Source organism: Takifugu flavidus, chromosome 22, assembly GCF_003711565.1.
Source record: "Takifugu flavidus isolate HTHZ2018 chromosome 22, ASM371156v2, whole genome shotgun sequence".
Taxonomy (NCBI): Eukaryota; Metazoa; Chordata; class Actinopteri; order Tetraodontiformes; family Tetraodontidae; genus Takifugu; species Takifugu flavidus.
In genome coordinates, this window is record NC_079541.1 from 2350785 (window position 1) to 2377061 (window position 26277).

The following is a 26277-nucleotide window of genomic DNA, read 5'->3' on the forward strand; positions in this document are numbered from 1 at the left end:
AAAGGAAAATTAGATTTTACTTCTGTAACTCAACATAATCAAAGTTGTCCAACAGATCATAAACTACTGACCAGTTTCTCTCTTCCCTCCTTTATGTAATCATGCTAAGCTAACTAGCTCACATGCAAAGGCGAGATCCAATAAGTCAGAAAAGTGAAACTAACTCACCTGAACTAATTAGCGTCACCTGCTAACGTCCTGCTACTTTCCTCAATTAACAAAAAGAAAATCCTTTGATTTATTCTGGAACACAATAGCCCAATCGTCTTAAATGTCAAGAGTCTCTCGTGGGGCCTGAGGGTGTAGGACCTGACCGTAAGTCGCCAGTGGTGCCGTGTCTGGTTCGAGTCCCGTCTGTGCCTTTCCCACCAGGCCGTCAGAGATGAGGAGCCAACGTCCTCATGGGACTTTTGACATTCAAATTGGACACTCGTTACTCTAAAAGTAGGAAAGGGGATTTGAACCAGGAACCTTCAGAAGCACAGCCCTACGTTGAGCTACACCCTCAGGCCCCACGAGAGACTCTTGACACCAGTTTTGACATTCAAGTTGGACACTCGTTACTCTAAAAGTCAGAAATGGGATTTGAACCAGGAACCTTCAGAAATTCGACTTACGGTCGCGTTCTTTCCCACCTAGGCCGTCGGAGATGAGGAGCTGACGTCCTCATGGGACTTTTGACATTCAAGTTGGACACTCGTTACTCTAAAAGTCAGAAACAGGATTTGAACCAGGAACCTTCAGAAACGCAGCCGTATGTTTAAACACCTGAGCTACACGCTCACGATGGCTCTTAACACGGTTTTTGTTTGTTAAATATTCACAAGTGCATCTTGCGTGAGGCTTTGGCAGGACGTGGACGGACTATTGATCGCAGCTCCATTGGAGGGAGAAAAGGTGAACAAACGGCGAATAGAACCGAGCTCAGCGGAGGCACGAGCTTCAACGGAATTCAAAGGGAATATGACAGCAGCGCGAGGCGAATTTAAAACCCAAACTTCGATAAGTGCGCTCATATTTAAGACGTTTGGGCTATTGTGTTCCAAAATAAATCAAAGCAAACCATCTATTTTTTAATTAATTGAGGTCTGAGGTCAAGTCCTGAAAGAGATAAAAGTGGAGGTTTAATGGGAGCCGCTCCCTCCTCTCCCGTGGTTCTTGTAAGATCCCGTTAACGAGCCCGGTGAGCGACCGGTGAGTTGCAGGCGCCTCCGCCCGGACCCGAAGCTCCTGCAGCAAAGCCAAGTTCCAGCCGCCCTTGGAGGTCCTCCCACCCTGTCTGGGCTCGACGTGGTCCGGGTCATGGTGGACGCAGCCTCAGCAGGGGGCCCCGCACGTCCACCAGGCCAGCCCAGGGCGAGCCCGAGCCTAATGATTCATTAACGACCCTCTAATGGGAGCAAGTCCAGACAGACACTCTGGCAGATGCGCCTGTAAGTGTGGAACTACCAGAAGGATCCGTCTCGGCGAGCGGCGGCAGACTCACGCTGTCAGGGGCAAATAAAGATAAAAGGGCAGAAGCAGCGCGTGAAATTTGGCGCCTTTAGTCACGGTGACAAAGATCGTTATCGTATTACGCGACTTTGAATGCAGGAAATCTAAACTACAATTTGAGTCAGACGCAATTTCCTGCTCGGCGGGGGTTTATTTCATGTTTTATCAAAATAAACTGGTCGTTTTAGAGCATTTGCGCCACATAAAAACACACATACAATTATTTTTATTCACCACTTCATCAGTGAGTGAGGGAACGAGGGACCGCGCGCTCCCGTGTCCGCACGCCACGAATCCGAATAAATGGAAGCGGAGGGGAAGAAGACCAATCAGTAATGTCTCCGGGAAGGAAATGACAATATTCTGTCGATTATTGCCCCCCTGTCACACACACACACACACACACACACACACACACACACACACACACACACACACACACCACATAAATAACCATAAACACAGCAGACAAATTTCTAATTTCCCGTTCGTCTGAAATCAAAGCCGCCACCTCCAAACGCGACCCGGCAACAGGAATTGTGCCATCGCCTCGTTTGCTTTGCCATTAACCGCTTTGAGTGTTTTTCCCGACAACATCAACTATAAATAGATCACTCACGTTTCCTTTTCGACGTTGCGCCGATTGAAGTTGAAAGCTGAGCGCAACCGCTGCTTCCTCAAACGGTTCGATACGCGATAGCCGTCACGACGCTAGCTAGCGCGCTAACGTTAGTAGCTAAGGCGCGCTGCTTCCGGGTCTCCTGCCAAATCCCATAAAACTGAAAAATGAATCGTGCAATAAAGAGCAAACAAATGTATTTTCAGCGACCGATGAGCCGCTGGCTTCAATAACGCCGCTCGTAAAATGCGTCCCGGACTTTTATCGCCATCTATTTCTGGCGCGCACTTGGTGTCAAAATGCACGTTTGCGCGTGTTCGGCACACTGATGTTTCTCACCTACGCGTCCGCATGAAATCAAAGAGTGAATTAGAAGGTTAAATGTAAATACAGCATAGAGCTGTATTTGATACCGGCTTTGGTTTTTTTTTAGATTTTTTTAAAAATCCCCGAAAGAAGGAAACAGGAAACAAGACTACACGGGCATCTACCTTCACCGTGCTCGTTCCTCAGGCCGCCACCGTCTGACAAGGTGATGGTCCGTCTTTGAAAGGGAGGAAAAAGACGTGAGCGACGAGGCGGAACCGGCCCCGATCTCACCTCCGTCCGTCAGGATCTCCTTGACGACGCCTTAAGTTTCTAATTACCCCCATCGAAGCTCAAATCTTTCATCTTGTTGAGGCAGAAACTTGGACAGAAGGCGCGACGTCCACTTACGTAAAGAATAAAGCCTTTGTTTCTGCCCAGAACCAACCCCCTCCCACCTGCTCCGGTCCCGACTCCCATCGGCAGGTTTCCCTCTGGTGAAGAACCTGGGCTGAACGCTGGGATCCTGGAACATCTGTTGAATCAGAAACGATTCCACTGTGGGACTCAGAGCGGAGGCCCGGGGCTTTAAAGCGCTGCGGGCCTAATCCTCAACCATTTCCTCCTGGCAGCGACCACGGCTGCAGACGGCTGAAGAGTCGGCAGCACCCATGCAGACCCAAGTCCACCATTTTAGCTGAGACCCCCCCCCCCCCCCCATTTTCCAGGTGGTGCACAGTGCAAGGAACATCAATAATGCCCCCCTGTGAGGACCTGTGACGGCGTAAATTGCCTCTATATGGTTTAATTTTGGGGCCGTTTCTGTTCTCCTGAGCCTGCGCCGCTTCGTCGGAGGCTAATGCTGCCATGGCAACGTCAACTGGGCTGTCTGCTCTTCGCATTTTCACAGATACACCCAGAGTTTGAAAACCGATCTAATGAAAAAGTTATTGAACTGCGGGCGCGTGTTTGGAGAATATCTGGCTGTTTTAAAGCGGTGGAGGTAAGCAGAAGCCCAGGGGAGCCAACCTTTGCTGCCAAGCTGTGAAATAATAAAGTGAGTGCGATGCTAGCTCTGCGGACTGTAAAAACTCCAAGAATTCCTAATGACCTGATGGTTTGGCCAGAGCCTGATCCTTGAATCCTGCAGATCTGCAAACATTTGAGGGTGCTTAAGTAGCAGGAAATGCTAAAACATGCTAGTTCTGCTGATGTTGTGCATTAACTAGTGTCAGAAGCAGCGTACAGCTAATGCTCCATGTCCAAAGAAGCTTCAATAAATCCCTCCACCGGGGTCTAATTAGCACCTGTAAAAGGGGGATTTTTGCTATTTCTTAAGCTAAGCTAATGGTGAATTGCTGCTGCGGTGTTGAAACGACCGTTGAGGCGACCAGCAGTGACATTTTCAGGTGGTCAAATTCAATCCGACTGTTAAGAGGGGATTCGTTTATGGGACTGTAAATTCCACTTCCGCGTCAGAATTCGGTGCTAGCCTCTCGACCCGTGCTACTCTGTTCCAAGAGCCGATAAATCAGCTCGTAAAAACCAGGTGTCAGCGGAGGCCAAACGGCGACGGGAAGCGTTTGAAGGGCTAACAGAAGCGGGTTCGGAGCGACGCCTCCAGACGACCTCACCACACGGACACCAGAATCAGACGGGCTTTTTTTTCACCGCTGGTTGGACGACATTTGGGGTTCCACCCTCCAAAATTAAAAAATCAGTCTGCAGCTGAACGGTTCTGTTTTTGTCCCCCCTCTTTTCGAAGGATCGTTGGGTTTGTGGTGCGGGTCTCCGCCTGGGGTCGGCTCACATTGGAAGTGGGAACATGAGAAGGGAGAAAAAGCTGGTTGGGGGAAAAGCTCACTGACTGGAAAAGAACTGTGGGAGGAAGAGGCGTCACGGCTGGGGTATTATACGCTGACGCCATCTTTGCCTTAATTCACCACGTCCCAGTTTGGCTGGAAACCCAAGGAACGCGCCGCCTGACAGCAGCAGGAATGTTGCGGGTGCTGTTTCGGAGCATTAGGCGGCTTGAGTCAAAGCCCGGAGCGACACGCCGGCTAGCTTAGCGCTACATTCAGCGATGTCTGCGCCGCTCCTACCGCGATACAGCGACGGCGAGCCGACGTTAAAAATGAAGAGATAAGACCGCCGGTGAATCCGTTTAATCATGTGACATTGTGTGTTTTCAATCACCCAGGAGGATGGACCAGTAAGACCAGTATCGTTGCATGCTAAGGGGGTAGATGAACTGGTTATAGTGGGACAGAGAGGGTAGATGAACTGGTTACAGTGGGACAGAGAGGGTCGATGGACTGGTTACAGTGGGACAGAGAGGGTCGATGGACTGGTTACAGTGGGACAGAGAGGGTAGATGAACTGGTTACAGTGGGACAGAGAGGGTTGATGGACTGGTTACAGTGGGACAGACAGTCCACTTGACCTGAGTCCTGTCCATCACCTGATTTGGCATCTCCACGGTGACCAGTTGAGAGTGTAGAGAGAGGAAATTTACGCTGCCTTCAAGAGCTCCCCATAATGTCAGACATTAATGTAAAACTTGTTTCACCTCCTCTAAAAAATGATTCCAGCTTTTCCAGCTCTGAGATGTGCTTCAAACAGCACTTAAAAAAAAACTAATTTAACAATAAAGTGATATTTGCTTTGCACTGTTGCAAATATCCTGACAGCACCTGAAGGCATCGCCACACTCACACTCGCTGCTTGATACTGATGAAGTAAAATTTTATTTATTAACCCAAGCAGAAAACTGAAAATAAGACAATAAAAGCGGAGTATAGAAGAGAAAAAAAGGCTTTTAACTTTCATAGATCGTTGGCGTTGTTCATAGAGAATATATAATGTGGTGGAGAACATAGCGGGAGGACTTGGGGAAGCGTGTCGACTACTTTAATGTCTTTATTGCTGCATTTGAGTCAAGGGTACAATGTTTAAAACATCCATCCAGTTGGAAACTGCTCACTTGTATGACATGGAGAGTATTGAGACTACAGATAGTGTGATTTGCATAGACTTAGCGCTACACAAACGACGTGTCTGGTTAAATACGCAAATAAAAAGACATTTAAAAAAAACAAGAGCTCATAAAAAAAAAAGAGAGACAAATACAAAATTTCACTTAAATCACACGTAAAGTATTTTGGTCCAGCTCCCCTGCTCTTTTCAGGAACCGTGGAATGTGATTGTCAGACTTTCTGAGCAGTAAATCCATCAATTTGTTGCGTAAAAGCGCGCCGGGCGGCCTCCTCAGCCGTATCATAGCAACCAGCAGAATCCCATAGTGGTGAAGAGCCTGATGTCCGTGTTGCTAAAAGCTTCCCGGTACCCTGAATTTGCGTTGACAGGCCCCCCGTTGGGCCATAAACCCCAATAAAGGTAGATTTGTCTTCGTAAAAGTGTTAATTTTGCAGATTTTTTCAGCTTTCAGCACATGAAGGAATGTATGAAGACTTTAAAGTGATCCAAAAAAAAAAAAAAAAAGCATAAAGGCTACAAAAACAAACAGTTTGAAACTGATAAGGACGCAATAAGACATAAATTAAAAAAAAAAAAGACATAAAGGATAATAAAAGTCGTCGTGGTCGTCTGATACTCCGACCAATGTGGACGTGACCTGCCTGGTTCTGTTCTTGTGGTTACAAAAAAAAGCAAAAATACAGATTCTTTAAAAAAAAAAAAGAGTATAAGGAATGTTATAATATACGATACAGTTTGATAGGTCATATTCAGAACGTCACATGTGCTAACATATATTACTCAGACCTTTGCTGCACTATTGGTACGACATAATAAAAGTGAACTCCGCTAAATTCTAGAAGTGCTTATATTTCTATCCTGACCTGGTGAATGTGGAATAAAATAAAGTGTGAAGCTTTTGCTTTAAATATAAATTAAAATAAAAATGAAACATGGAATGTTTGATTTTTTTTGTTAGGGTTTTTTTTTTTTTTTTTTTAAACCCATCGCTCTGGAATGTCGCTAACTTGTTTTTTCGGAATCTTCACGGCAGGATTGCGTTAATTCGTAACAGTGACTAAAAATATCCAAATTTCACAGCATTTTGTTTCTTTAAGAACTCAAAAATGATTGTGCAAAGGCACTATGCGTTGCTACCGTACGATATGATGCTTCTGGACAGAGCCCCCCCGCCCTCCGTTATTCTTTTTATTTATTTGTTTTGTTTTTCTTGGGATCCCTTTCGGGAGTGTGATTGTTATTTGGTGCTTAAGACAAAGTCATAGGAAGAGTCTTGGCTTGTTGGTCCCCAGGCTCCTGGACGACATTAATGTCCCATACCTGGTGAAAAACACACCGGAAATGAACAGAGGGGTCGTTACCATGAGTCAGCGAAGATACGGAGGCAGCCGACGACACGCACAACTTCACCAACACACAAAATGGACAAACAAAACAGCCCAAAGCGACAGAATCCAGATCTGGGAATCTTTTCGGACGGTTGGAGCGTCCAGGTTGGTTGTTGTTACCACACCTGACCACCAGAGGGCGGTCGAGGCGCTCTCATAGTGCAATTATTCTCTCCTATTATCTGTGCTGACTTTATATTTAATAAAACTCCACATTTGCAGACTCTTCTAAACACAGCTCACTCTCCAGCACGGCCGTGTGATCTCCTGTAATCACAGCGACACGTGCAGGACCTTGACCCAACCTGCCGAGGGAAGATCCCAGGTACCGTTCCGTCTGTAATCCCAGAGGAAGAGGATGTTTTTGAAAACACCGGCAGAGATTCTTCTTTGAATCGAAGCCCCGGCGCGTCAGCCCCTCTTTAATCTACACTCGAGTGCCGTCGGCGGGTGCGCGCACGTGCGTGTATTGACACGGAGGCAAAGTTCGGAGCGCTAATTAAAGGGTCGCGGCAAAGCTAAAAGCAAAACTCACCGTTGGCGACTGATTTGGTCTCCGCTCGGCCCGCCACCTGCAAGACACGAAGACACCGACGTCACGAGGCGGCAAAGATGCGAGAGCTTGTGATCTTCCTCTTTTACTGGCAGACAAACGCCGTCCCGCCTTTATGCTGCTCATCATCGCCTCCCTGACAATGTAGCGTAGCGCCGTAGCTAATCACAAGCTCCCTAAACCGCTACCTTTCCTGTCCGGGGCCCCTGGCGGGGGCCACCGGGTGGCGTGGTCGCAGACGAGCGGCGGCGTGACGCAGCCCTTGGTGAGAAGCAGGAAGCCCGTTTATATTTAACCTCCCTCACACAGAATTGATGCTAACCGCTAACTCGCTATATCTAGTCCATGTTTTTTTTCTTTTTAACTCCCAGCGGCGGCGGCGTCCGGTCGCAGAGGAGCGTGCAGCGGTGCGGCTGTGCCAACGTGAGAGCGGAACGTGATTTTGAGCAAAGAAAATGACTCCTTTACCTCTCAGGGCTTATTCCAGATTAAAGGCCGAGGTCAACTAGCTATGAGAGTTCTTTGAAGCAGACAGAAATGAAAGTGACCGTTACTGCCGTCGCTCGTCTCTTCACAGCTGGAAAAAACACAAAGCTTCACCAAAAAAGACGGAAAACTGGGAGCTACCTTGGTTGGCGAGCCGCCTTTATTTTCCCATAAACTCCTCTTGTTGGTGACGTCGACGGGCTTCAGATCCTGTCAGAGGGAGACGGAGACAAGAGGGCATCATGTCAGGGGTGCCTGGAGGGGCCCAGTTTCAGGCTGGGGGCCCCGTATTGGGGCAAACTGCAGATTAACTGAGACGCAGAGAGAGGACGGATGACAGCGCGAGGGCAAAGGTCAAGAGACGTCGTCAAACACGGGAATAACAGGAGATCTGCTGTTTACAGTTCTGGACTCTTCGTCTACAAAAATCCCTTTTATTACACTTTGTTTCACCTGCCTGAGTCATAATCAGGAATGGAAACAGGAATAAATCAGCCCCTTAAAGGACAGCTATCACGTTATCATGCTTCACAGCCACCAGGTGGCGCCAGACAGGTGCTAGCTCAGCCCGACGAGCTCGGGAGAGTTGAGAACATCTCGGACGGGGCAGCTCGGAGACTGAACGTCAGAAAAGACCCCCCGGAGGGGGATTCAACGCTACAAAAGGGACCCAAAATGAGGCGACGCGGTGTCAAAATGGCCTCTGTTGGACCGTAAATGCGAGTGGATTAGCATTAGCGTTAGCCACCCACCGATGGCCGCCCCCCGGACGTTTTGCCGCTCTCTGGGGTTTTGTTGAGCCACTCGTTGATGCGGCCGGCCACGCCCGTCTTCATCACAGCTGCTTCCTGTTGGAAAAGCGGCCCAAACGTCAGCGGATCTCAGGAGCCAGTAAAGCCTTCGTCCTTCCTCCCATCGCCGCCTCTCCTTTTACCTTGAACTGAGCGCCGCCGCCGCCGGGCGAGGAGAACACGCTGCCTTTCTCCCACATGCTCTTGATGTTTCGTATGCTGTCGGCGACCACGGGGAGATCCACTGCTCCGGAGCGAGGGGATCGGGACTCCTTGTTCTCCCTCTGCGGAGACAATGCGGCGGATTTGAGCCGGCGGAGGGGCAGAAAAAAGCGGGAAAAGGGAAGGATCTGACGTAGCGGGATGGGCTTTAACCAATTTAGGACTCATCCTGGGGACAGTTCTGGGCAACATGGAGTCAGATTCCAGACACATCTGATTTGTGAAGCACCCAATTCAGGTTTCTATGGAATAAATCTTCCAAAAAGAGCCAAAATGATTTGCAGATTAGACAGGAAGGAGGTTTGGTGCCCACCTGAGCAGCTGAGGTGTACTGTTCCAGCCGGTTGTCAATCTTGGACACCACAGGGGAGTGAGTGGTCTTCACCGCGCTGCTCGGATTTTAAAAAAAAAGAAAGGAAATGAACCATTTTTAATCCGCCTTCGGGCCTTTCAGAGGCTGAACGAGACATTTGTTACCTTTTCTGTGCCGACTTGTTCAGGAACTCCGCCCTCTCTCCGATCTGCAGGGGAAGATCAGCGCAGTCAGGACGCGGCGTGATCTCATTTATTTCAAGGTTTTCTCACGTTTTCTCCGCGCTCACACGCACACGAACACACCAGAAGTTATTTCTGCCATCAGACTGTGGGAACCTCAGAGGACTGTTTATTATATTTCTGAAAAGGAGCTAAAAAGGGGGCATGTGATCCTTGGACACTTAAACCCCCCCAAAAAAAGACTCAACGCAGACAAAAGAAACAGCTGAAAAACCTTCCACTGCTTTAAAGACCGAGCGCTCGCCTCCCGCCGAATGTGGGAGTTCCTAAAATACCCCAGACAGGAAATTCCTCATTCTCAAATGAGTTTTAAAGAGACGTAACCATCCGTGTGCAGTTAAAGTAATCCTGTTAAAGCTAATCGCTTCCCAGCAGCCGCATGCCGTCCCTTCTGTCCTTACACGCCACAAAACACCGTTCTGTGTCTCCGGCACGGAGGACGAGGCGCCGGGGAAGATGTTTGCTAGCTTCTTTTTTTTAGTATGCTAGCTGAAGAGTCGTATCCATGCAACCGTCCCCAACTGCAGCTGCATGGAAGGCATCCCAGTGATCACTGGGCCAGAGGCGGGAAGAGCGTTCTCTCAGCTAATGTGCAGGTTTCTGGACCGGTGGCGGAAACCGTAGCACTGGTGGAACACCAGACTGGCAGGACAGGGTCGAAAATGCTAAACCGTAGCACTGGTGGAACACCAGACCGGCAGGACGGGGTCGAAAATGCTAAACCGTAGCACTGGTGGAACACCAGACCGGCAGGACGGGGTCGAAAATGCTAAACCGTAGCACTGGTGGAACACCAGACCGGCAGGACGGGGTCCAAAATGCTAAACCGTAGCACTGGTGGAACACCAGACCGGCAGGACGGGGTCGAAAATGCTAAACCGTAGCACTGGTGGAACACCAGACCGGCAGGACGGGGTCGAAAATGCTAAACCGTAGCACTGGTGGAACACCAGACCGGCAGGACGGGGTCGAAAATGCTAAAACGCAGCACTTAAATCCGACAAACGACTGAATCGATGCAGTTATTGTGAGAACTACTGAATTATATAACGAGGACATCACCCTGATATTCCCACCACAAACCACCTGACCGGGAGGCCTGGGTAAATAAACCATGAATGAATATTATATTGCATTACTAACTGATTATGTGTCCTTGACTGAGGCAGAATGTTGAAGTGAGGCCTCATTTTACGAAAGAACACAAGTAGTGCACTTTTTAGGTATTAATATCTGCTCCCGTTTCAGTATTTGGGTGCAGAAAGCAATCAAGAATGATCCTGTGGGCCCGTTTGTCTTAAACAACGCAGGAAAGGCTTGAATTATTGAGCCAATGTAATGAGGCATTCAGAGAAAGTAGGTCCAAATGAGTGTTGCAATATTTATACTGGAAAAAAAAACTGGGCATTGAAGTGATAATGAATTGTTTCTTGATGTGTTTGGTTCTTTTATGTACCCGTCCCGACTGCCCAGCACCAGCGGCAGACAGAGACACAAAACTGGAAAATCCTGCAGTGGGAAAAACACCACAAAGGGGTCGCGAAGCACTCCCGGATGAATGCCGGAGCTCTGCTGTACCACCAGGAATCATCGATAACAACCCGTCGATGACACCTTTGGACACAAACAGCAGCTTTCGGGCATTCATCGGAAAAACAACAAGCGTTCGGAGGCGGGGAAACGGCGTCACGTGGTCAAAAAAGCACCGCAAGGCAGCGGCAGGCGGGAACGACCAGGCAGACAAACTGTACCTACAGAGTGCATGATCACCAAGCAACACGGCGTCTTGTGTGTGTGTGTGGTGTGTGTGTGTGTGTGTGTGGGGGGTCAATCACAGTTTAGAAACCAACCACAGGGAAACGGTTCATCTGAATCCGGCGCCATCCGAGCCAGCAGAAGCCTCGCCGGGCCCGGGCCAGATGGATAGCGCCGCTAACCGCCACTAATTAGATTTTCTCCACTGGCTGAAAAAATCCCCATCAATTTCCAGCGCGCGGGAGTCGGCTGTTGGCGGCGCCGCGGACATGATTCACTTTTCAGCTGATTAAAAGTCCGTCGCCGTGACAACCGTTTATCTTTGGCCGCGGCAGGGGGAGGGAGGGTCAAACCGGGCCCCGACGCGCTACAGCAGTCGCCCAGGTACTTCGGAACAACACCACCACCTCCGGACCGGCGGCGCTTTATTCAACGCGCTGGAACGCTGAGGAAAAACGGCGCTGAAGAAGCGGACCGACCTTCAGAGAGGAGCCTCGGGGGCTGACGCACTTGAAGGGTCTGTCCCCCTCGTCCACGTTGTCCTCCACCTTCTGCCTCTTCTCCGCCGCCTCCGCTCTCCTCCTCTCGATCTCCTCCTTCATCTTCCTCTTCTCCTCCTGAGAACAAGTGTTACAGAAAACATGTCTTACGTCGTTCCGCCGCCAGGGGGCGTTCTGACGTTTCCCAGCCACAGCGACGGCCCTCTTCCTGCCTGTATCGACTCTAAACGCACCACTGTTGCCGTTGGAGACTTGAAAACATTTCTCCCTGCGCACCCGCGGTTCCTGACCCGGAGAGGTTGCGCCGGCAACCCCTCGAATGGCCCGATACAAAGCATGATGGACGACCGCCGACAGGAACGCGGCGGACGCAAACGGCGCGTTCCAATTGACTTCCTACTATTATGTTAATAGAGATATGATTCAGTTCCTCTGAGCAAATTCTTATTTACAGCCAGCGCCTTCAGGAGGAAGAAGGAAGACAGAAAAAAAGCAGATTGGAGCTCTTTAGACTGTTTTTGCCCCTGTTGTAACAATTAACGTTGAACATTTACGCTGCATTCATGACTGGCTGGTGCTTGGCAGCTTCTCAGCCCTCTCCAGCACACTTGTCTTGGTTAATTAGTCTCTCCGTATCTAAGGGCCATCGTTTAATTACAAAGCAAAAGGCCTCATTAACATCACACCAGAGGAGACGAACGCGGGGCCGAGCGCGAGGAGACGGGCCGCCGCCGCCGCCGTCGGAGCCAACGCCAACAAAGGCGACCGGTCGGGATGACGAGGAACGCTGGGGTCTCGGGGCGAAAGAATGAGAGAAAACGTGCGGTTGAATACAGATGTGAACACACGGGGTGGATGTGTGTGTGTGTGGGGGGGGAGGTTATCGCATTTGAGGTATGTGCCGAGGGGGAAAGGGGGGTTTCACCAGGTTGCTCGTGGGGACCCAGATAACGCTGACGTGCGGTGAGATAATGTCGCCGCGGCGTGCGCATGGATGTGATGCATGGCTTTGGCTCACAATGGAGGGTGGGGATGGGGGGGGGGGGGTGACACTGTGGGTGGGAAGCTTAAAAGTCTGGGAAAACTGGCTGGAGCTGAATCCAACTAGCAAAGGCTGCTAAACTAGCAGCGGCGTTTCCGGGCCTCGAGGTCAGAGAATGTTTTCCGCGAGTGGCCCAAATACACAATGTTAATGTGGATAAAGCGAGGAGGCTGCAGGAAGGTTGATTCATGGAAAATCCAACCTTTATGATGTTAAAAAATGAATTCTGTGCCATAAGTGGTTCTTGCCTTAGCCTATTAGCAGCTAAGTACCAGCAATTTAGGAGAAAATGGCTGTACTGGCAGCATCAATGCTAGCCATTTCCGCTGTATTCTAAAACAAACACAGACTGGTGAGACTAAAAACGTCTCTGGATGTGCAGAAGGTCAAGAATATACTTGGCAAATTAGGTTAGGAGCTGTCTTATGTAATAGAACTATTAGCCAACGCTAAGCTGCGTACATCAAGCTGATAAATTGTATGTTTCTCCCCGAGTCCCTCCAAAACAACAAAATACGTCAAAATTCGTGAAAGGTGGAATCCTCTGTGAGGGAAATGGAGCAGCGTCGGCAAAACACGAACCTTTTATCACAGATTGTTCTGGATGCAGCGAGGAAATAACGAGAACAGACAGAAAGAAGCTAATCTTTCCAACAAGGATGGATCCGCACCTCCTCTTTGGCTTTCCTCTCCGCCTCCTCCTGCTTCTTCTGCCTCTCCTCCTCCTCCAGCACCTTCTTCCTCTCCTCCCTCTTCCTCTTCAGCTCCTCCAGCTCGGCCTCGGCCTCCTGCTGCCGCTGCCTCATCCTCTCCAGCTCCTCGCTCTCCGCGTCGTCGCGGCGCCGCTTCAGCTCCTCCAGCTTGCGCTCTGCCTCCAGGCGGGCCGCGTCGTCCTGGTCGTCGTCCGCCGGCGCCTCGGGCGAGCGAAGGCTGCCTCGGCTGGGACGGACAGACAAGACATCCGATACAGGCCGAATGTTTCACGTGTAACCGAGGAAACCTTTCAGTCAGGATTAAACGCAGCGGAAACAAAACTAGCGCTTCGGAATCAGACGTGCTTCAGGGGGAGATTCTCCCGTAAAACCCGAAACTACCTGGAAAACATCCAATTCTGATTTGAAGGATTGAAGCGGCCCGTGTGTACCTGAGGGTCCTCTCTGGTCTCCGGTGCTGTTTGGGGGTGGGCTCCTCCTCGTACAGCCCTCCGTTCTGCTCCTCCCTGCCCACCTCGCCTCCGTCTCTTTCATCAGCCTCCTAGAAAAGGACAGTCGGATATCAGCGGCGCCCCGGACACATGCGACGCACTCCAGAAGCAGATGAGAGCAGTTTCTCTGCGTGCACGTTTGTTAAGAGTCAGCTGGAAAAACTGTAAATCCAGAAGAGGCGAATTGAGGGAGTGAAGCGGATTCTGGTGAAACCTGGAGATAAAAACTCTCCTCCTGCCATTGGATCTTTGGGAATCTTGACCACAAATAATTAAGTGCCACGAGACATTTCCCAGCCTTTTCTCACCCTGCCAGACTATTTCTGTCGCAGATTTTTCGTTTCCAATCTTTGCATCACTTCCTGTCTGTGGTTCACTTCCTCTTTGGTTCACTTCCTGTCTGTGGTTACTTCCTGTCTGTGGTTCACTTCCTGTCTGTGGTTCACTTCCTCTCTTTGGTTCACTTCCTGTCTGTGGTTTACTTCCTGTCTGTGGTTCACTTCCTGTCTGTGATTCACTTCCTGTCTGTGGTTCACTTCCTGTCCGTGGTTCACTTCCTGTCTGTGGTTTACTTCCTGTCTGTGGTTCACTTCCTGTCTGTGGTTCACTTCCTCTCTTTGGTTCACTTCCTGTCTGTGGTTCACTTCCTCTCTTTGGTTCACTTCCTGTCCGTGGTTCACTTCCTGTCTGTGGTTCACTTCCTGTCCGTGGTTCACTTCTTGTCCGTGGTTCACTTCCTGTCTGTGGTTCACTTCCTGTCTGTGCTTCACTTCCTGTCCGTGGTTCACTTCCTGTCTGTGCTTCACTTCCTGAATGAACTCTGGTCCGTTTGAAGCCGACCAAACAGTTCTGGCGCAGAATTTTCCTTAATCTGCATCGGTATGAAAACCAAACACCCAGTTTGGGTCTTAAACCACCTTAAACACATGAATCTGAAAACATTTGACCCGAACCATAAAATAAGCAACATAATTCATGCTTGAGAGTGTAGAAACGGAACCGTGCCAAACAGGAAGTGGCAACAGCCGTTCTGGTGGCGTGACCCCGCGGAGCCCGTTCTCACCCCCCGTCGCCACACCGTCCGTTAGACGGCGCCGCAGCTTCGCGCCGCGGCGTGAAAGTACACGTTGTGCGTCACTTTCTGACGTCGGCGTTACTCACATATTTGGCATCGGGCGCCCTGAAAGGCGGCGAAATTTCCGAGTGGAGCTGGTGCCGCTGTCCGTGTGGAGCGGGAAGGCGTGCAGGGAGAACCTGTGACCTCATTAACCTCTTTGAACCGGATCACGGTTACCACGGTAATAGAACCGGTTGGAGGAACAGGTGACTCACCTGATCCCTCAGGTAGGATCTTCTCAGACCGTCTTCCACCGCTTCCACCTTCTGCTCCTCCTCCTCCTCCTCCTCCTCCGCCTCCGCTCCTCCTCCCGGTGCAGCCTCTTCCTCCTCCCTCGCCTCCTCCTGGCCCTTCTCCTCTCTCCTCGTGGCGTGCATCTCCGTCTTCTCCTCCGCCTCCTCGCCGTCACGGTAACGAGCCCGGCGCCGGGAGGACGGCCTGTCCTCCTCCGCGTCGTCTTTCTCCGCGGCGAGGCTCTCGCCGCCCTCGGCTTCCTGCTGCCTCTGCCTCTCCAGCGCCTCCTGCAGGCGCCGCTGCCGCCGCTCTTCGCGCTTGGCCATGCGGTCCAGCAGGGCTTGGTCCTCGTCGTCTCCGGCGCCGCCTCCGTAAGATCTGCTCGCCATCTCTGTCACACTGGGAGGAAACACACACCTCAGTCGAGTCCGAACCAGGACGGAAGGGCAGGAAGTCATCAACCAGTTGTTACTTTTTGTAAGGTGAAGCAGGGCTAGCACAGGATTCCCCACAGGCCCCTGACGAAGCCCCGGGGAACCCCCGACTAATGTCGGCTTGGCACCGGTGTGGTACATTAAAACAGGAAGTGCTTCAGTGAAATGAGAACTTCCTGCAGGGTGTGAGAACTTTTCAAAGTTCTGGAATTTTGGGAATCAACTTGATCGGAGCGCCAGTCAAAGGGGGCGATGCGGGGGTTAGGGGCTCCTCCTCCTGAAGGTAGCTGGGATAGGCTCCGCCCCCTCCCAACACCCCGTTAAGGGTTAAAACAGTCCAGACCTAAAACATGGCGGCACCACTTGAAATGTTTCTTATAGGTTTATATGCTCCCAGCATGCTAATGTTAGCGCGCTAACAGTCACGGTGATTAGGATGTAAAGAGAAATCTACATTTCACAGGGAATCTGAATTGGGAATTTTTCTGTTTTGCTTCTGTTTTGCACCTAACAGAATGTTGGAGGGGCTTTTTTCCACGCCGAGGAGATCGCCGATACATCGTCGAGGCTTTCTTCCCGTTATTTGTTTTGACAAACGACCACAAACCGCGATTGAAGCGCTCACCAGAAGAAAACTCTGGGAATTTCCACACGCACCTAAACCGTCCTGAAGGAAACAGGAAAATCTGCACGACGTCCATCTAAATGTTGTCGTCCTTGAATCTGGACGAGAACTTTCGGAGCCGCCGTCCAGTCTTCTGACTGGAAATGTTTACGTCTTCCGATCCAGTAAAAACACAAACTGTGCATCCACCGGCGGCGTGACTCACGGCGCTCCGACCCGCTCCGACCCGCTCCGCATTATCCCGACGGTCCTGCTGTCGGTGCTGTCAGATCGCAGCATCCTCCAGCACCACCTCTCGTCAGCATCGATCTCAGGCGCTCGCACAGAAAACGCTGGCGGCCATTTGATCGTCTCTGGCAGTTTGGGGTGAGATCATGCGGCGCCGGTACCGGCCGTGACCTGGCGAGCGCTACGTCAGTGCGGCTAAAGGAAGCGGGGCAGGTCGTGGGGGGGGGGGGGGGGGGGAGCGGTTCAGGCCCCTGGTTGCAGCTGCTTCCTGAAGGGTCACTGAAGGTTAACGGCCTCCTGAAGGTGCATTTAAAAAAGGAGAAACTGCTTAATTCCGCCGAGACGCAGCCTTTAGCTACTTTGTGAAACGGGATATGCGAAGCTCTCCCCTCAAATTCGAAAACTTGCATATTTGCAGCTTCCTTAATGTGGTTCAAATTCGGGTTTTACAAACATCTTCAGAGCCACTCATCATTAAAGCATGCGCCCTGCGAACGAGCCAGCAGTGCAAATATGGTCAGACCGCACAGTTAAACTTGGATATTGTGTCCTGCGTACACAAATATGGGCAGGAAATGAGAGCAAGTTTTACTGTGTTTTCCCAGTCTTAGTCTATAAACCTGAAATATGATTATTCTTGCATGTATGCCACATTTTCCAGTCATCAGGGTAACAATGGGGGCAACTCTGGGTCCAGGAAATGCAGATTGTGGATTTCAATCGTTCCCCGTCGCGTTCAAAAGGTCTTCGGAGAGGATGTTTGTTTCATTTGAATGAAGAACAACAAATTTGAAGAGTTTTTAAAGCCACATCTGCTTCTATTATTCATCTGTTATTTATTTTATGCTGCTTTTTGGCATCTCGTTCCAGCTCAGTCTCAACAGAATTAACATATTTTCCATGTTAATAAACAGGCAGTGGCAGATTAGCGCCCTCTAGTGGCCGGAGATCACCATCTAACCTAAACACGTTGATAGAAAGGCTACAACTTCCTGTCAGAGACACAAACAAAACATGGATTTTTGTCAGAGGTATAGATTTTACGCGTGACTCACCTGTGGCTGTTAGCGGTGACCACACTGTCCGTCTGTCCGCTGGGCTCCTCCATCTCCCTGTTGATTAGCCTCTCCTGGCGAGCCCTGCGCCTCCTCTCCCGGGCCGCCTCCTCCTCGTCATCCTCATTCCTCGCCATCCTGAAAGGCAGAGGAAAGTCAACGGCGAGGAAATGAGAGACCTTTTCCCTTTCTCTTCCCGGCATCCGCAATTTAGGCCTTCAAAGGAAGAATTCCTCAAATTGGCCTGCAATCACCGCGGCGACCAAAGCGGGAGGAGTTCGACTTTCTTCTTCTCTCCTATCAGTCACGGAGCTTCTGATCACGGCTGCAGTTTTGTCAGCTGATAAAAAGTTATTCTTGTCGTGATCGAACCGTGACCATGTGCATGAACAAGCAAGGCTACCTAGCTTAGCTTAGCAACATCACAAATGCTTTTCTTTGGAAACATCAACTCATATAAGCTGTCTCCTATGGACCCTTATCTCCATGAGCTCAGCGTTACCCGGCCTGAGCCTCGCTGCCTTCTAATCAGTCTGGAGCCGCGAAGCTGAGCTACATAGCTTAGCATGTTACAGCCAAAGGTATCGGAAGTATTACCAGCAACCAGTCTAATCTCAATCCTCGTGATCAGTGGCGTGTTTGAATGCTGCGCTCGTTTTACCAGCGCTGAGCGGCACTACCACTGCACCTCAGCAGGGGGCGCTCCTGAGCCCACCAACCCATAAACGTAAGTTATTTTAGCCTTCTTTTATCTCCAATATTCACGCATGAGATGATGCTCGAGTATTTGCTAACTTATGACAAAGTTGTTTCCGTCAAACTTTGAACAAAAGAATGATTTCTGCCTCTTTTTCTTTTATCTTTCTTTTCTTTTATCACATTTGAATTCAACGGTTCTTCCCTGCAGGAGAAAGAACATTAATTCTTACTTAAAATGCCAGAGTGATGTTTTTCTACGGAGGGAAAAAAAAAACGCAGCCTCGGCTCCCAAAGGACGGCACCATCCCAGAAACAGCCCCAAATGTCATGAGAAAGACAGTGACAGCAGCTAAAAATGGAACAAAAGCGTCCTCGGCGGCGACGGCTGCAGCGACGATTCTGACAAACTCGGGGTTAAATGTTCCCGAGTAGGACGGGAGAACAAACTCCTACAAACTGAATTAGCATTCCCGTCAATCACAAGCTTGGCTGGAGACGCGCGCGCACAAGCGGAGCCCTAATTTAATATCCCCTTCCTTACGTAGGCCCCAGACTCTATCGGCATACTGACGCAGAACTGTTGGGAGATACGGGGAAGGGGGGGGGGATACAGGGAAGGGGGGGGGTGGGAGAGAGGGAAAGAGGGAGGAAAAGGAGCCGGAGTGGGAAATGAAATATGGTGAAGGAAAGGGTGTGTTTGATAATGGAAAAAGGAGGAACGCGAGGCCTTTTCCTGTGTAATTTGGGTCTGAGCGTCAGATTAGGGGCAGAATCTCCGGACCGGCGGCTGATTCCGAACCAGTCGTTTAAAGTCCCGTTTAAAGGTCTTCCCCCTTTTCCCTCCCGCGAGGCGGAGCAGCCGTCGGCGCGCGGGCCCCTCGAAATGAGCCTATTAGGGAGAAATATGTCCAAATATTTTCCTTACAAAGAAATATCTCAGAAATGTCAGCGAAAAACAATTTGGGAGAAGCCCATGAGAACAGACTCCTTCACCCCCTCCAGGAGGAGCAGGAGAGGAAGACAGAAGGAAATGTGGAGGGGGGGGAAAGCCAGGCGGGATGGGATGGGGGGGCCCGGGCGGGGGCTCAGAAACGCTGACCCATTCCCACGCTGGCCTCTCCGGACCGCCCCCCTTCCTACCGCCCGCCCAGATAACCACGGCGTCCCCGCCCGGCTCTGCTCGCCCCCCCCCCCAACATCACCATATGGTTACTTAAACGTGCACTCAACAAATCTTCCCCGGGGGGGGTAAAAACGCTGCAATGAAAGGATCATTTCAAGAAAAATCCATCTCCATTTTCCTCAACACGGCAGCTTTTATGTCACGAGTCATGTGACTTCCTGTCAACGGCAGGGGGCGGAGCCTGCCAGACGTATAGGTTGCTGTGGTTACCGAACGCCATCGAGGTTTATTTTCCCAGGACAAAAACCTTTGGCTTATTTCAATTGGTTTTGTTTTCCGACACAAACTAGAGTAAAATAGTCCCTAAAAGGGAATAAATTCCTCCCAAAACAGTTAAATGAAGCTCGGTTGAGGCAATGCTTGGCACGATCCATTCACCGCGGGCGGGGGGGGGGGGGGGGGCGGCTCATTCGCAGAGGATGGGTGTTATTTCCTCAGCCCTTCCTGGTCTCTCGGAGTGGGAGCGGCCCGGCACATGCCAAGATTGAAAGTGAGGAACTGGCAGAGAGAGATAGAAGATTCAAATCATAGGATGACAAGAAAGATGCAGGTTTTTCCTGAAAACTCCAAAGAAAAGAGGAAGAAGACAAGAGGGAGGGAGGATCGAAGGTATGTGCTGTGTTGGTTTACAAGCCAGACCGGCGAGTTTTTAAGGGAAAGGAAAGAAAAAGTGGAAAAGTTCTGCCATCTGGAGGGATGAGCGACAGGGAGGAAGCTGAGTAAAGAGCAGGAAGTGATGACACAGGAGGGAGAAGGAAGAAACATCCAAAAAAGGACATCAAAGGAGGAAAGAAAGCTTTCCAAATTCATCACGACCGTCCGTCCGGCCCCTAAATCAGCTCCTCATTAAGGAGCGTTTTTGTTTACTTGCATTAAGGCTGAACTCGGAAAGTCGAGAGACAAGTTGCGGTTTGGCTGGAGGTCATGTGAGGGGCTGTTTTTCTTGGCCCAGGGAAGCGGCTTGAGTTTCGCTAATCTTCTTATCTAACGCGCCACGAGAACGCAAACTGACACGTTTCCAAAAAACCTTCGGACCGCTCCTTTAGCGGCCGAGACCCGAAAAATCTCCGTCCAACTGTCAACGTCCGAAAGAGGACTATTTTTAGCCGAGACAGATAGCCTCTGGTCACCAAATTGACTGGGAAAATTCCAGACGTCTTAGCTGGTTCCTGAGCTCCGATGGAGCGGCGCCACGCACGCGCTGCGATTTCTGGACGGTTTTATTCGACCCGTCCCCTCGTCCAGCCTTCACTCCACTGAGCCGAGCTGAAACAGGACGGCGAGAGGATGCTAACAGACGCCCATGCTAACGTGTACCGTAAAACAAAGTAAATGACCATATAACACCCCATGCTAATAAAAGTATAAAGCATATTAGCACAGCGGTATAATAACTTAGCTTCGCATGGTGTAAAGACGCAACCTAAAGAATCTTAAAGTAACGACAGATTATCGGCATCGATGATTTAAAAAGCGGAATATTTTGTATGTCCACTTAGTTTTGATTGTAATGAGTTGTTTGTTCAACAACATGAATCCTAACAGGACATTACAAGGTAGCATAGCATAGCGTAGCAGAGCACACTCAGCATTACTCTTGAGACTCACTCTCTGACCTTTGACCCGAAGCATGAGACAGCATGTCGTCCGACCCAAAATAGCAACATTGCTCTTTTTTTTCCAGCGCAGATTTGACGTGATGACGTAAGCTAACGGGAACAGAAGCGGCGCGTCGCCTGTCAGTTGAAATTAGCACCAGTCCAGACGAATAAAGAGCCGCGAACAAACGCCCACCGAGCTTGAAATGCAAATGAGGGACGCGTTCCAGCTTTCCTTTTTTAACGCGCCTCTTCCCGCCGTCTACACTTTCTGCCAAATTCCGTGTTCTCCGCGCCAATAAGTAAGCTAAAGCTTGATCTGATCTTAATTATTTATTTCTATACTTCAAACTACAAAAAAAAATCACCTACAAGCAGCGATTTAGTGTGAAATAAAGACCCATTTTTCCCTGAATGTCAGCGTAATCACTCAGCAGGTTTACACGTCACCTAAAATGACTAATTATTGCGTTGAACACGTTAGCGACACCCCCGTTGGTCCAGTTTAGCTCTGGGTTGCCATTCTGCTAGCTCACTATTCACTATTGTTGGGGTCTGTGGGGGCCAAGGGTCAAATGAAAATGGCTCTGCACTAACAAGCCGAACGAGCCACTTTTTTAATCAGATGGCGATTCAACCGCTACCACCTTAGCTACCATTAGCATTAGAGTAAGACCTTATCGGAGGGAAGCATCAGCGTGTTTTTTTCTCCCGCGAGCGAGTTAGCAGCTCGGACAAAACTCGCCAAAACTACATCCCGCAGGGACGCGACCTTGGCCGCTATCTGCATCCACATCGGCCTTTCCTTAATTGGACGGGAGCAGCAGAGGCGAAGGTGCTTTTGTGCGACGCGCACTCCTCGGCGCTCGGTATCGAGCACCCAATAAATCCCCTCCGCTGCTATTAGCGATCGCTAACTCCCGATCAATTGGCGGAAGCTTTTTTTTTTCAGGGGGAATCAAAGAGGGTTTGCAAAGGAACATCTGGGTGGAAAAACTGAAGGGAGCGAGGGAGGCCATCGATGCCGCTGAACGCTCCCTCCCACCTTAAGGTCATTGCGGTCATTATTGGATGTCTTATCGGGCTTTTATTTTTCCAACTTGTGTGGCCAACATCTGCTGAGCAATATCTTCTGAAGGCGGCTTAAAGGAGGGAGACGCTGTGAAAGCTAGCGCCCACCTTTGCTAACGGACGTGGGGTTTTTTTTTTGTTTGCCTTGAGTGATAACCGGCTACAAATGCTAACGTCAAAAGCTCTTACCGTTCGGCCTCCAGGCGCATCTCCTCCCGCTTCTGCCTCCTCAGCTCCCGGCGCCGCTCGAAGTCCATTTCCTCCATGATGGTGCCTAAACGAAGACATCGTCGTCAGGCTAGCCTTAGCTATGTTTACAGGGGATCTCTTCCAAACTTTCAGCATGTCAAAGTGTATCCGTGACCTCAAAAGGGGCCAGGAATGCACCCTGGACGGGGAACACACATCCTGGGATGGATCCCAAGACGTATACAGCGAGGAGGCGAACACCTCAGGTCATCATTCCCCAGGCAGCGTCGGGGTTTGTTACCGTGGCGACGGATTTATTCCCCCACATTTTGTTCAAAATACACAGATGAGGCGGAAAATGGAAAAAGACAAAGACAACACAGGATGTGGAGCCAGTCAGCGAAGAGCAACGCTGGCTAAAAATACCCCCTCTGGGTTATGTGACTGGCTGAGCACCGAGGACCACCCAGGAGGAGCGGAGCCTCCTATCACTCATCTACAAGGACTTGAACGTCAAACAACAGCGCGTGGAGGCAACAAATACAGTTTAAACACCGGACGAACGTGAAGGAACGGAGGGAGAACTCAGTCGTACCTTAGATTAGCTTGTTGTTTCTTTCCGCCCTGCGGCAGCTTCTCATAATGCCTCCCCCAGCAGACACCTCTGCCCCTCCACGGTCCAGACTCTGGCAGAAGGCAAATGTCTGTTCCTTCCACTCCCCGAGAGCCGTCCCTCCCTCCGTTCCTCGGAGACCTCCCTTCCTCTGTCCCTCAGACATCCCTCCCTCTCTCTTTGCTATCTCCGCTACTTTTCCCGTGTCGTTTACCTCCATGTCACCGCTCGGCTAAATTGCCCTCCAGGACGCGACTCTGCCCCGGAGCCCAGCTGCCCGCCATCACCACAGCGCCTTCTGCCCTATTTTCAGAGCGAACATGCTAACCTGTAGCTTTTGGCTGGGACTCCCTGCCAACACGGAGGAGCATGCTAACTGACACACATGTTTCTGGGGTATAACACAATTAAACGACCAGATTCGGGCCTTTCATCACACAGTCCAGGTCACAATTAGCTGACTCGCTGACGCACTGGAGACTTCATAAAGTGATAAGCGGTGCTATCATTAGCCTATCCTGCCCTGTCCATGCTAGCATCCTGTATTAGTTCCCTGTTGTAGTCCATAGAATGTTGGTATCATTCACCTGGATAGGATAGGACTACAAACATGACCGCCTCTGCGGCTGTATGAGCTTTTCAAATGTCACATGGTAGGCTACAAACATTTAGTCGGAACTTTAAACAACAGCTAAACATAGACACCGTTGACTCGTTCGGATGATTAGCTTTTTCCCGATGCTACCTAATGCTAAACTGTCGAGGCCCCGCCCCCAGAGACCTGCCCCAAACTTTTTATCCTTAGCGAAACATGAGATGAGGGTGTGTTGAGATAAAGGCGGATGTTATGCGTAAGCTGACAGCGACGTCATTCCAACATCTATAATTTCTGGCTCCGTCCTCGGCCCAGCCAACACACACGGGACTCCACGTGATCGGCCTGACCTTCACCTCCACCCCCTGCAACACAGGACGGTAAACAGACCCCCCCCACCCTCCCCCGTGACATCCCAGACATATTTTAAATTCCGCGTTCGGTGTCAAGACGCATGTTTACTGTCATGCTGTCGTCCGTGCGGTGGGCGGGGGAGGGGCGGCCGTAATTAAGACGAAACGAGGGCAATAACTAAAGCTGACAAGGCCTCCAAACATCACCAGCTTAATCACATACTTCCTAAAACCAGAGACGCCGAGGGAGACAAAGTTATTAGTAAGGCGAGCTGCGGCGGCGCGCATTCGCAGCGATTGCTGCATGATTTATGGAGCCGGGACGACCGCCGGATCCTTTCGAGGGAAAATGAGCTACGCTCCATTTGCATAAACAGGCCGGCGCGTTCGTACATACGTGAGCTTAGCGTGACTTCAGCCTAGCAGATCGGTCTGGATCATGGGTGCCGGCTTGAGGGCGGGAAGTGGCCGCACGCCGGTCCAGGGGGAACTCGAGTCTTTGACCCGCCGCTGCCTCCCCACAAGGTCCACTTCTCCCACCACATACCTCCAGAACCGGCATCCATCCCACCTCCCTCGGTCCTCTCCTCCTCCCCCGACAGTCATAATGACATATTTACCAGTCAAATTACGACCTGTGGAGCCTGCCGGGATCCTGGCGCAGCAGCCGGAGTCGGAGCGCCGGCATTTTAAACAGCCTTAAAAGCCAAGTTGATATCATCCCGACGACGCCGATAACGCCGCCTCCTGATGCGTCAATCTTCTCCCGAAGTTAGAAAGCGGCGAAACAACGGAGCCCGGTCGGCCGGGGCCCTTGGAAAAGCCTTCTGGGAGGCTGGCGGCACAGCTATTTCTGGATTTGGCCGGATGATTCGAGGGCTGATGCGTTTTGGTGTGATTTAGTGCCGCGATACTCGGAGCAGCGATCCCCACGCTAGCTTTAGCCCAACCCGTTAATCTCTGCCTTATGGGCACGGAGTTATGAGAGGAATGTCCCTGTTTAGCCTTTGATTTTAGCGCATTTTCCTCATCCACACGCCAGTCAGGGAGGAAAAACTCCCCTCGCTTCTTTCGGCGCGTGAACGCCGGCTGGTTTTCATTTGTCGAACAAAAGGAAGTGGAGGCGAAGGTAAACTGCGCCGGGTCGAGGGATCGAAATCGGCTGTGAGGTCGGTAAATAGAAGACGATGTGTGTTAGCGCCTGTGTGTGCAGGGTGGGAAAAGTCACACATGGCTCAGGTCAATACGATGATGCTGTTGCTACAAGACTTTAGCCTGAGCCACACAGGACTTTAGGAGTTGTGAGGAAATCACACAAACTGATCCAAGAACAGAATCTTAACCTGGACCAGAAGAGCTTCACATCAGGGACGTAGCCAGGATGCATTTGTAGGTTCAGCTGGGGTCAGGCTTCTAGTTAGGGCACCAAAAATCCACCCAGCAGCCTGATTCTTAAGGCTAAAATTAGCAAAACCCTGAAAGTGAGAGTGAAAACGGGCTAAAAATGAGCCTCAACCAAGCAACGTTTCCTCCGGAGGAGCCGATAAGGTGGCAGGAGCTCATAGGAACCACGAGAACAAGGATGCATCTGAATCCTGGCTGATAAGACGAAAATGTCAATAATGACAGGCCTTTTCCTCTGATGTGCTATTTCATTTAGCGAAGTCAGGCCGCTCCTCCAGGAATGCGAGACATCCAGGGAGCAGGAGGATCGAAGAACCCGACAGTTGGAGCGCAGATAAGCAGGTAAATGTCCCGCAGCTCCGGAGCAGCAGCTCTGCAGGTGTCCACATATTCCAACCGTCTGGAATGTGGGGGAACGCCGGCACGAAGCACCGCCGCTCGCCATCGGGCCTCCGCCCAGCCGCCAGCTCCACGACGCGTGTCGTCCAGGTGCTCGTGAGTCATCCCATAATATCGCCGCGAGATGGTTGCGGACACGTCCCCGAGGACGCCAGAGTTTTCGCCAGGATTTCCTCACTCCGACTTTATGGAGAACGCGCTCCCCAGGCGAACATCCGAGGGGATGAATCTTCAACGGTTTTTAAATTCTGACAAATGATGCTTTTATTGAGGTGCTGGATTTCTTGGCTGCGCACCGCGGAGGCTCTGGCGCAACACAAAACCCCCCCCGCCGCCATAAAACCTGCTTGGCTGCGCTGCTACTTTAGCTTAAAAGCTATTCTGCTGACTTTTTTGGAAGGTTAACTGCATTTGCATCTTGTTACGCGCTGACCTCACTCCTCACACTCCGCGCAATTAGCATCCGTTGGCAGCTAGTTGTCGGAATCCAGCTGACGTAGCGCATCTCGCGGCCCGCCGCGGCTAACTGCGCTAGCAAGGCGGCGGGCATCGGTGACTTTTACGATGC

At 50.7% G+C, this 26277-nt stretch overlaps 1 protein-coding gene across 5 annotated transcripts in view; it reads right to left on the reverse strand.

The window, feature by feature from the left end:
- Positions 1-5320: 5320 nt before the first annotated feature.
- The window catches only part of cald1a (caldesmon 1a), a 36818-nt gene continuing 15861 nt past the window's right edge, over positions 5321-26277 (reverse strand). The window contains exons 1-16 of one of the 5 annotated variants that reach the window (XR_008948157.1): positions 22941-23215; positions 22346-22430; positions 17606-17743; positions 15259-15662; positions 15074-15096; positions 13853-13962; positions 13380-13647; positions 11646-11783; positions 9334-9377; positions 9170-9245; positions 8778-8918; positions 8596-8691; positions 7985-8053; positions 7826-7877; positions 7340-7376; positions 5321-6736 (exon numbers count right to left, since the gene is read on the reverse strand). Coding sequence is in view for 4 of the 5 variants with exons in the window: in XM_057021781.1 (XP_056877761.1) it covers positions 6723-6736; positions 7340-7376; positions 7985-8053; positions 8596-8691; positions 8778-8918; positions 9170-9245; positions 9334-9377; positions 11646-11783; positions 13380-13647; positions 13853-13962; positions 15074-15096; positions 15259-15662; positions 17606-17743; positions 22346-22422 (1635 nt within the window). In the remaining variant the exon portion in view is untranslated. Of the gene's footprint in view, positions 6737-7339; positions 7377-7825; positions 7878-7984; positions 8054-8595; positions 8692-8777; positions 8919-9169; positions 9246-9333; positions 9378-11645; positions 11784-13379; positions 13648-13852; positions 13963-15073; positions 15097-15244; positions 15663-17605; positions 17744-22345; positions 22431-22940; positions 23216-26277 lie in introns of those variants that run through there. The other 4 variants (XM_057021781.1, XM_057021782.1, XM_057021783.1 and 1 more) reach the window with 4 other exon arrangements.